General features: G+C 67.6%; 1 protein-coding gene across 1 annotated transcript; it reads left to right on the forward strand.

The window, feature by feature from the left end:
* Nucleotides 1-342: 342 nt before the first annotated feature.
* LOC109180661 (hornerin-like) lies at nt 343-8,673 on the forward strand. Its single transcript, XM_019330346.1, has 3 exons — nt 343-642; nt 4,524-5,912; nt 5,965-8,673. Exons 1-3 carry the CDS (start codon nt 343-345, stop codon nt 8,671-8,673), a joined length of 4,398 nt encoding a protein of 1,465 aa, XP_019185891.1.
* Nucleotides 8,674-10,976: the final 2,303 nt, after the last annotated feature.

Genomic DNA, 10,976 nt, shown 5'->3' on the forward strand with positions numbered 1-10,976 from the left:
ACGATGCGCAGAGGTCGAAGGATACGAGTGAAGGGGGGGCGCCGCGAGTGGGGAGGGGCACAGGCAGCCCAGGGAATTGCAGGCGTAGGCGGCGCAGGAGCTGAGACGGCGGGGGGCGGAGGGGCGCAGGGGGGAGGGGCGGGGGGTGAAGGGTCATGGCGAGTGCGGGGACGGGGGGAGGGGCAAGAACGGAGGAAGCCAGTCGGGGGGCGCAGAAGAAAGTGAAAGGTTGCGCCGGCGACGCAGGCAAGAGCCGGGAGCAGGTACAAGGGCGGGCGGGAGGAGGAACCCGGACCGGTCGGGGGTGGAAGGGCCACAACAGGGCAGGCGGCGTGAGCAAGAATGAGGGCAGGAGGAGAAGGGCGATGGAGGAGTGGGAAAGCAGGAGGGCAGGAAGAGGTCAAGGGGGAGCCAGGCGGAGCGCAGGACCCCACGACGCGGCGGAGGAGGGGGGGGGAGTGGCACCGCACAGGACGGCGAGGAGGCAGGAGGAGAGGACGGAGGAAACGGCGTGGAGCAAGAATAGGGGGCGGCGCCACGGGGCAAGAGCAAGAAGTTGCGGGGGACGGCCGGAAATCGGGTTCAGGGGAGCGGGCAAGGAAAGGGGGAGGCGGGGGGACAGGACCCGTGACAGGGAAGACCGTAGGGCCGCAGGCAGGGGGAGCCGCAGGGGGGGCAACCGGCCGGGGAAGCGGGACGCGAGGGGGGGCGCGCGGCCCGGGGAAGACGCGGAGGCGGGGGTGATCAGGGGGGGGAGACAAGTCGGGGACGCACGAAGGAAGAGCGGATACGGGAGCGCGGGCGAGAGGTGCGGGGGCCAGAGCCGATAAGAGCAGGGGGGGGACACCGTACAACCGAAGGGGGAAACCGAGCGGGGCGGGGGGCAAAAAAGCCGAAGCCCGGCGAGGCAGATGGCAGGACGCGGGGCGGAAGGGCGGGCGGGGACAGGGCAGTGAGGACAGGGGGCGAGGCCGGCAGCCAGAGGGAGGACGGGCGAGTGGAAGAAGGCGGAGAAGTGACCGCACCCGCAAGGAGGAGGCCCACGGGGACATGGCAGGGGAAGCGTGGAGGCGCAAAACCCGAGGCAAGGAGGCAGGAGGGGGGACCGCCAAGGAGCAGGAACGGCCAGGCGAACGCGGCGCGGGGGATGGCAGCCACAAACGCAAAGGGAGGGCGACCGAGAGGCACACCTAGCAGGAGCGAGACAGGGAGTGGGGCGCGGGCGGGGCAGAGGAGAGAACCAAAGGCGGGGAGTGGGGCACAGGAGGAAAGAGCGGGGAGAGGCACAGAGGCCGCCGGGAGGACGACGGGCGGGGGCAGAAGGGGCGGGAGGACACAAGCAAGAAGGCGCGCAGGGAAAGGAGGCCGAGCGCGAGTCGGGAGGGGAGGACGGCCGGGGGAGCAACACATAGGGAGCGTGGACCGGAGGCGTGCAGAGCACAAAGACGGACGACGCAAGCGGCAGAGAGACCCAGCACCAAGAGAGCGCAGGAGGCAGCAGGACAGGAGGTGGCGCAGGGAGCGGGAGGGGCAGAGAGAGGACAAGCCGGGAGCAAAAGAAGATTAAGGGTAGGCAAGAAGGGAGAGCAGAAAGAAGCGAGCAGACGCAGGTGGGGCGAGGGCGCGTGGGGGGAGCCAGACCGTGGGACTAGGGCAGAAGGAGGCAGTGCGGGGGGGGACCCGGAGAAGCAAAGCGGGAGCGAACCGAGAGGGGCCGCAAGGGAGACAAGCCGCGCAGGGAAAACGGCAGAGGGGGCGAGACGGGGGGCGCAACGAGCGGGCCGGCAGGCAAGGCGGGGGAAGCAGCGGGGGGCCGGGGGGGTGAAAGGCGGGAAGGAAAACAGGAAGGCGGAGGCGAACAAGAGGCCCGCGGAGACGGGGGGGGCAGCAGGCTAGGCGGGGGGGACAGACAACGACAGGTGAGCGGAGGAAAGGGTGCGGGAGAGCACGGGGGGCAGGTAGGCCAGAGAAAAAGGAGGGGGGAGAGGGGGCCGGGGAGCCCAGGCCGAGGCGGACGGGGGAAGTGCGGCAGGGGACGCAGGGGAGGGGGCAGGGGGGGAGGGAAAGACGAGGGAGGGGGGACGGGGTGAGGGCCAGGGGAAACACAGCACAGAGGGCAGGGGGACGTGGCACAGGGAAGGAAGCGCACGTGAGGGGAGGGGCGGGGAAGAGATGTAGGGAGGAACCGCGGCACAATCAACGCAAGGGAGAGAACCCGTGGGGGGAGGAAGAGGTAGCGGGCGGGGGCAGGGTTGAGGGGCGGTATGTGGGAGCAGCGTGGCGTGGGCTACTGGAGGTATGGGCTTAAAGGGCGGCGGTGGCGAGGGAAGGGAGGGAAACGGGAGCAGGGGCGCACGAACGCACACCGGGGGCGAAGGGGAGGCGCGGGAGAGAGAAACCAGGGGCCCGGGCGAGGGGGCAAGCAAGAGGAGGGGGAGGAGCCCACGGGCGGGAGGGGAGAGAGGCACGGAGGCGGCGGCGGAAGGGCCGCGACAGCGGGGAAAGGGGGGAAGGGAAGGGGGGGGAGCCGCGAGAAGCGCAGGGCGGGCGACGGAGGGGGGAGCCACCGGGGCGAGGGCGACAGCGAGGAGGAGACGGGGAGGAGGGAGACGAGAGGAAGAGGACCGCAACCAGGAGGGCAAGGAAAAGGGGAGGCAGAGGGAGAAGAAAAGGCAAAAAGGGGAAAGGAAAGAGCAGGGGAGGCGGCGAGCCGCAAAAAAAGAAAGAAGCAAAGGGGCGGGGGGGAGGGACAAAGGGGAAGGGGAGGGAAAGGGACAAGCCCCACCGCGGAAGAGGGCACCGACACGCCGGCAGCGACGGGGGGGGGGACCGGAAGGCCGAGAGCGAACGAGCGAGACGGGGACGAGCCGGACACAGACGGCGGGAAAGGGGGCAAGCAGGCCGAGGGCAGGAGCAACAAGAGCAAGGGGGAAGGAGGCACGCGGCAGGCGAGGGGCGAGGAGCAGCGAGGCCCGGACCGGGCGGGAGAAAGGGGGGAGGCGAGGGGGACAGAGAAGGGAGGGGGCGCAGGCAACCCGGGGGAGCGAGGAGGGGGCGGGGGAGCGGCAGCGCGGGGGAGAGCAGGGGGGGAGCGCGCAAGGCGCAGAACCGGGAGGGCACGGGGGCAAAGCCGGGCGCCGCAACAGCGGGGGGGCCAAACAAGGGAGGGGGGACGCAGGGCACGAGGAAGGAAAGAACACACCGGGGGGGGGGGAAGGAAGGGCGGGGGAGGAAGAGAAGCACGACACGAAGCACGACCAAGGAGACCAAAGGGGAAAAGGAAAAAGAGGCCGAAGCCAGAGGCCGAAGAGGCAGGAGGCGGGGGGGAGGAGGAAAAAGAGGCGAAAAAAGGACCAGAGAGGAAGAGAGGAAGAGAGAGAGAGAGAGAGGACGGGAGCGGGAGCGGGGGCGGAGAGCGGGAAGCGAACCCGCAGCGGCGCCGGGGCAAAGAGAAAGGGACCAGGCGACCAGAGCCGCAAGGGGCGGGAGGGACACAGGGACAGAAGAGGACACACAGAGAGGAGAGAGACCCGGAGCCGAGGGGGGCAGGGCCGGACCAAAGACGCGCGGCAGGACGAGGCCAAGGGCGGGGGCAGGCAAGAAGGGGGACCCCCGGGAGGGGGGGGGGGCGGGAGGGGAAAGGGAGGGGAGGGGGGGAGGGAGACGGAGAGGAAGAGGAAGGGGGAAGGGGGCGCACAACCGAGAAAAAGGGGGGGGGGCGGGGGAGGGGGGACGAAGAGGGGCAAGAGAGGAGAGAAGGAAGGAGACCCACCAGAAAGACGAAGCCAAGCCAGAAGGAGGGACCGGAAAAGACAACAGGGGGGGACGGGACCAGCCCGCAGGAGAAGCAAAGACAACGGGGACACGAAGCAAGAAGAGGGAGGAAGGAGCAAGGAAGGCAAAAACAGCCAAGGGGAAAGCAAGAGGCAGGCGGGGAAGCCGCCAAGCGACCAACAAAGGAACGAGACCAGGGGAGCCCCGAGCGGCCAAAAAAAGGAAGAGGAAGAGGCAAGAGAAAAGAGAGCAGCGAGGGAGGGACGGGAGAACAAGAACAGAACGAAGCCAGGAAGGCGAGAGGACAGGACGGGGACGCCCCCGGGCGGGGCGGGGGAAAGGGAAGGGGGAGGGCAAAAAGGGGCAGGCGAGAGCAGCGAGCCAGAGACAGGAGAGAGAGAGCAACCGGGAGAGGCCGCGAGCGGGCGACAGAGAGGGGGGGGGGGGAGCCACCCCGAAGGGCCAGGGGCGAGGCGGAGGAAGAAAAGAAAAAGGAGCGGGCGGAGAGAGGGCGGAGGGGGGGAGAGCCCCGGGCGGGAAAACCGGGAGAGGGGGAACAAACGAGCGAGGGGGCGAAGCCCGCGCGCGCCGGGGGGGGGGGGGGCGCAGGGAAGAGACGGGGGCGGGAGGGGGGGGCCCGAACGGGGAGCCAAGCGCGGGGGGCGGGCGCGACGAGCCCACCGAGCCAAGCCAGAAAAAAGAGAGGGAAGAGAAAGCCAAGAAAAGGAGGGGAAACGAAAAAAAACAAGGAAGGAAGCCGAGGCGAAGAGAGAGGAGGCAGGGAGAGAGGAGGGAAGGCGAGCGAGGCCGACGGCAAGCAGGGGAGCGCGCGGCGCAGCGCAAGGAAGAGGGGGCAGGGAAAGAACAGGGGCAAAAGCACCGAGCAAGGCCGGGGGCAAAGCCGGCGGCAGCGGCACGAGCCCGGCCCGCGGGCCACAAAGGACCGACGAAGAAGAAGAAGCCGAGAACAAAAGGCGAGGGAGCGAACCAACGGCGAGGAGAGACAGAAGGGACGGCAGGAAGGGCGGGAGCGACACCCCCCACGGAAGGGAAAGACCCGAAAGGGGCAGGAGGCAGAGAGGCGGCAGAACGCCGGGCCGGCCAAGGGGGGAGGGCGGGGGGCAACCGACGCAAAGCGAACCCAGGGGCCCCCGGAGAGGCGCGAACCACGGAGCACGCAGAGCCCAAAAGCGCAGAGGGCGCCGCCAAAAAGGACGGCGCCGGGCGGGGAACGCAGGAGAGAGGGACCGAAACCAGGAGGGCCGGGAGCGGAGCCCACGGGCGCCGCCAAGACGGGGGGCGCGAACGAGAAAAGGAAAGGCGGGAGCGGGAGAAGCGGCGGGGCCAGGAGGGCCGGAAAACGCACGAGGAGAAGCGGGAGGAGGGAACCAGACAAAACAACAAGCGGGGAAACCAAAGAGGGCGAAAGCCCCGAAACGAGAAGAGAAGGAAGCGGCGCCAGACCAGACAAAGGCGCGGCGAGCCCAGGCAAAGGGCGGGGGGAAGAGAGGCCAGAGGCCACCAAGGAGACAAAGGGAACCGAACCAGACAGGGCCGCCGACGAGAGCGGCGAAAGCGGCCACACGAACAAGCCACCCGGCGCCCCCAAAAGGAGAGGGGAGGAAAGAACCAAAGAGGAGACGGGGACGCAGGGGCAAGGGGGGAAGGGGGCGGACAGCGCCCCCGCCGGGGGCCCAGGGAGCAGAGACACCGCCAAAAGAAAGGGCCGGGAACACGAGAAGAAAAGCACCGAGACCGAACAAGAGGAAGGGAAGACCGAAAAGGGGGGGCAGGGGAGGGCGAGCGGGCCAGACAGAACCAAAAAAGGGAAAAGAGGCGGCAAGCGGCGCAGGGCCCAGAAGGGCAGGAGAAAGACCGCCAAAGCCCAAGACGGCAGAGGAAAGGAAAGGAAGGACGCCGGAGACAAAGGAGGGGAAGGGGGCGAGAACGGCCCCGCCAGGCCCGACCCCCCAACCGAGAGGAGCGAGGGGGGGAAGGAAAAGGAAGCCGGGGGCAGACAGAGGCGGCGCGGGGACGAAAGGAGCCACGGCAAAGAGAGGCAGGGCGCCGGCCCAGAAGACGAGGAAGCCAGCAGGGGCGACAGGAGCCCCGAGGAGGGGACCGGAGAAAGGGAGAAGGCGGGCAGGCCCGGCCCACCAAGCGAAACCAGGGGGGCGGGGGCACGACCAGCGAAGGCGAAAGGGCCAGGAAAGAGCGGGGCCACGGGGGAGAACCGCCGCAGGGAAGAGAAGGGGGGCAGGAGGCGGAGCGGGAGCGGCCAGCCAAGCCACGAAGACCGGCGGGGAAGAGAAGAGGGGGGGGAGAAAGGGGCAAAGGCAGGAGCGGCCGCGGCCCGAAGGGCGGGAGAAACGAAGGCAGAGGCACGGAGGGCAGGGCCAGACCGACGACGCCAAGAGCACGCAGCCAGAAACCGGGGACGGGGACAAAGAACAGAAAGAAAGGGAACCAACGGGGAGGGGAAAAAGCAACCCCAAAGAGGGGGGACCAAAAGCGGGGAGCAGGAACCAGGGAAGAAGGGGCGGCAGAGGGAGGGGGGGGAAAAGCGCGGAAGGGAGGGGCACCAGCACCGGCGGCAAAGAAAGGAGGGGCGACGGGAGCACCAGGAAGAGCGCAGAGCAAGGCAGCGCCCAAGACACCGGCAACGCCCAGCAGAGGAAAGGGGGGCAAGGGCCAAGGAGGAAACCCGGGAAAAAAGAGGAGGAAGCGAAAGAGAGCGGCGACACCAAAACGAGGCGCAAAGAACCAACCAGACGGACCGAGCGGAGAAAGCAAGAAGACAGAAACAAAAACAGCAAGGGGACCAGAGAAGGCGAGGGCAGGAGAAGGCCGCAAGGGAACAGAGCGAGCAAGCGCGAAGGGACGGAACAGGAAACCGAGGAGGCCGAAAGCGCCGGGGAGAGCAACAAAAGGCCACAGACCCCCGAAGGGACACCAACGAGGAAAAGCGCCGGGGGCGGCAGGACCCCAGAGGAACAACAAAGAAGGGGCGAAACGAGGAGCAGGAGGCGAAACGGCGGCAGGGAAGAAAGGGCAACCGGCCACATGGGGGACAGGAAGGGGACAAAGGGGGGACCGGGAACCAACCGCCGACAGCGAAAGAGGCACAAGGAAAGAGCAAGAGACCGGACCAGCCGACAAAACGAAACGGGCCCGCCGGAACAGGCAGCCAGAGGAGCAAAGAAAGCAGGGGCGGCGGGGGAAAGGGACAAGGCGAGAGGCAGAGGAGCCGCCGAGGCAACGACGGCGACCAGGCCGAGCACCGCAGAACAGAGGGCGGCGACAGCAGAAGAGGCGAGCAGGGCGGGAGGAGGGAGCGGGCACCGGCCCGGCCAAGGGGGGGCGCAAGAGCAAAAGCGGGGAGGGAGGGGGCCAGAAAGGACCGAGGGAAAGCAGGAACGCGAGGGAGGAGGCCGGCAAGGGGGAGGAGGCCGGGAACCGGGAAGGGGCGGCGAGGCCAAGGCAAGCAGAGAGAGGAAGCGGGGAAAAAAAGGGGCAAGGACCAAGCGAGACCCCCCGCAAGAGCAAGACACGGAGCGGCAGACCGAGGCCCAGGCGGAGGCAGGAACGAAGGGGAGGCGGAGAGCGGGGGCGGAGAGGAAGAAAAAGGGCGAAGGGCGAGGTAGACGACAGAGAGGCAGGAGAAGGCGGAAGGGCGGGGGCAGGGCGGGAGGGGCGGCGGAGGAGAGCCCCCGAGCCGGCAGAGGAAGCGAAAACGCCACCAGAGGCGAGCGGGCGCGGAGGGAAGCAAAAGAGCGGCAAGCAAAGCGGGGGGGAGGGGGGGCGGGAGAAAAAGAGGGAAGCCCCCGGGGGCCGGGGAGGCAACAAAGAGGCAAAAAAAGCAAAAAAAAAAAAAGAGGAGACGGGAAACGAAAGGCGCAGGCGCGCAGCGAGGCGCCGGCACGCGGGCGAAAAAAGGAGCGGAGGCAGCGAGAGAGAAAGGGGGGGACAGGAAGCCACAGCGGAGAGAGAGACAGCGAAAGCGACGGACAGAGAAAGGGCGGGAGCCGGAAGCAAAGAAAGAGAGGAAAGGCGCGGGGGGGGGGACGGGGAAGAAACGGGGGAGGGGAGGAAGGAAAGCACAAGGGGCCGCGAAGGGGCGCGGAGAGAAAAGCGAGGAAGAGAGAAAAGGGGGAACAGGGCAGCGGGGAAGAGAAACAAAGGCGGGGGGGAGGCCAAAGAAAGGAAAGGGAAAAAGGAACGGGGCAAGGGCAGCGCGAGCGAAGGGGAAGAGCAGAAGAGGGGAGCGAGGCAGAAGGCAAGGGGCAGGGCCACGACGGGGCGGGGGGGAGGGCGCAACGGGACAAGGGAGGGGGGGGGAGAAGGGAAAAGAGAAGAGGGGAGGAGGCAAGAAGGGACGGGGCAGGAGGCGGGAAGGGAGAGGTGGGGAGCAAGGGAGGGAGGAAACAAAGGCGGACACGGGAGGAAACGAAAGACCGGAAGGAGGAGAAGGAGAACAGCGGAGCCGGGGGAGGAGGGGGACAAAAAAAGACGAGACGGGAGGGGGAGAAAGCCCCGGAGCGGAGGGGAACGAGGACGGACGCCGGACCAGGGCGGGACGCGACCACGGAGGGAAAAGGGCCGAGGCAAGGGAAGGCCGAGAGGGCGAGAAAAGAGCGAGAAGGGACAGCGAGAAGAGGGACAGAGAGAGGCAGGAAGGACAGGCAGGAGACACGGCGCCCAGGAGGGAAGAAGAAGAAAAGGAGGGAGCGAGGAAGGCGAGGGAAAAGGGAAGGAAGGGAGGGGGGCAAGACGGACGCGAAGGGAGGGGAGGGGAGGGAAGGGCGCCCGACCAGAAAAAAGGAACGGAGAGGGGCCAGAGACAGAAGACAGAGACCGACCAGAGGGACAGAAAGGGCAAGAGAGGAAGAGGAGAGGTGACCCGCCAACGCAACGGTGGGGAAGAAGAAAGAAAGAGAAGGGAGGGGACAAGAGGATGACGGGGGGAGGGGTAGGGAAGGGAGAGAGGAAGAGGGGGCGAAAAGGCAAGCAGGGGGCAGGGGGAGAAGAAAGGGAGGAGACCGTGACATGGGAGGAGAAAGAGCGGCGGGCGTGAACACACGCAAAGCATGCGGAACAACGAAGCAAGAAAGGAAAGCGAAAGAAAGCGAAGGGAACCCCGGAGGAGGGAAGCGAGCGGCGGGGGCGGACAAACCAAGGAAGCCCCAAACAACCCCACGCGGCCGGAGGGGGGGGAGGGGAAGAAAGGGAGAGAAAAAGAGAAAAAGAAGAGAGGCGAAGGGGAAGGAACGAGGCAGGAAGGACAAAGCAAAAAAGGCGAGACAAGGCGGAAAGGGAGAAAGAGCCGGCGGAGCGAAGGAGAAGAGGCCAGGCGAGGGACAAGGGCAAAAAAACGGGGCAGACGAGACGCAGAGGAGGAGGGCGGGGGGACAAGCAGGCCCCCAGCGGCGAGGGGGGCAGGACAGCGCGCGGTGCAAGGAGGCAGCGGGGAGGCGAAGGCCCCGGGGGGAGGGGACGAGGAAAGGAAGGGGCGCAGGGAGGACCAAGGGCAAGGGGAGGCGGCCGGGGGCGAGGCCCGAGGGGGGAAGGGGGACGGACGGGAAAGGCGGGGGCAAGAGGCCGACGCGGGGGCAAAGCCAGCGCGGCCCAAGAAGGCGCCAAGCCACCAGAAGAGGAGAGAACCCCCGGGGCCGGCAGAAAGACCGGAGACGGAGAGAAAAAGAAGCAAAAGGGCGGCGAGAGCCCGGAGGGCCCGGGGAGGGGAGGGCAAGGGGGCAGAGCACCGCCCGGGCAAGGCGGAAGCGGCGGGGGCGAGCCCCGGCAGGCCCGACGGAGCCAAGAAAGACAGCAACGCAGCGCGACCGGGGGCGAAGGGAGGAAGGGGGCGGGGGCAGAAGGGCAGGGGCAAAGCAAGGGGGGAGCCGGGGGCGGGCGGGGGGGGGCAGGGGAAGAAGGGCCCAGCGAAGAAAGAACAAAGACCCCCAAAAAAGGAGGGAAGGGGAGGAAGAGGGGGGGAGGGGGAGGAGGGCGCAGCGGAGCACACGGCGGGGGCGGCCAAAAAAAGCACAGGAAAAGGGCGAACGAAACGCCGGGCGGGGGCGGCCGGGGCGCGGGGAGGGGGGGGAGGGGGGGAACGAGGGGACGGGGGGAAGGGCGCGGGGGAGAGACGGCAGCAGAGAGGGGACAAGAAAGACGGGACGGGGGGAGAGGAGGAAGCAGAAAAAAGAAAAAAAAAAAGAGAGGAAAGGAAGGGGGGAGGGCAGGAGGAGCCAAGGCAAGGGGGGGAGGGAGAAAAGAACGGCCGAGGGAGACAGGCAAGGCGCGAGGACGAAGGGAGGGGAGAGCGCAGAGAGGGGGAGGCAGGAGAGGAGCCGAGGCAAGAGCAGCGAGAGGGAAGGCAGGGAGGGAGAAGCAAAAGAGGGAGCGCGCGAGGGGAGGAAAGCCCGAGGGAGGGCGAAGGAAAAAAAACGACAAGAGGAGGAGAAGGCAAGAGGCGGGCAGGGAGGGCGACGCCACGAGTGAGGCGAGGGCCGACCGCCGGGCGCGAGCAGGGACGGAAACAGGCAGGCAAAAGGAGGAAGGAAGCAGAAGGGAGGGGAAGGAAACGGGACGGCGGCAGGGTGGAAAAAGGGAAAAAAAAGGACAAGGCAGGGGTATCGGCGGAAGGAAAGGAACGGCGCGAAGGAGCTAAGAGAGAAGAGAGGTGAGGGAAGAGAAAGGAGAGGAGGGGGGGCGACAGACGAGCGAGGAGGGGGAGGCGAGGGAGAAACGCGAGAAAAAAAGGAAAAAGAAAGGAGAGAGAAGGAGAAAAGAAAAGAGAGAGGCGGAAAGAGAGCAAAGGACAAGAGGGAGAGGCAGAGAGAGGGGAAGAGCCAGGCCAGAGAGGGAGCGGCGAGAAGCACCGAAGGCCGGAGGGGGGGACAGCGAAACCCAGGGGGCCAAGGAAGCGGGAGGCAGCGCAAAGCAGGGGCGGACGCGGAGCGGTGCGCAGGCGAGAGGGGGGAGGAGGCTCAAGCCGAAGGGCGGGAGCAGCAATAGCAAGAAGAGCAAAGGAGCAAGAAAGGAAAAACGGACGGAGAGCGACGAGAGAAGAATAAGCACGGATGAAGCGGGGGGGGCGGTAGCTGCCGAGAAGGAGGTGGAGGAACCGGGAAGCAGGCCACGGCGCGGCGGCGAAGGCAAAAGGAAGAGGCAAGCGAGGGGAAGGCCCAGCGCGCGCGGTT

Source organism: Ipomoea nil, unplaced genomic scaffold (assembly GCF_001879475.1).
Source record: "Ipomoea nil cultivar Tokyo-kokei standard unplaced genomic scaffold, Asagao_1.1 scaffold1029, whole genome shotgun sequence".
Taxonomy (NCBI): Eukaryota; Viridiplantae; Streptophyta; class Magnoliopsida; order Solanales; family Convolvulaceae; genus Ipomoea; species Ipomoea nil.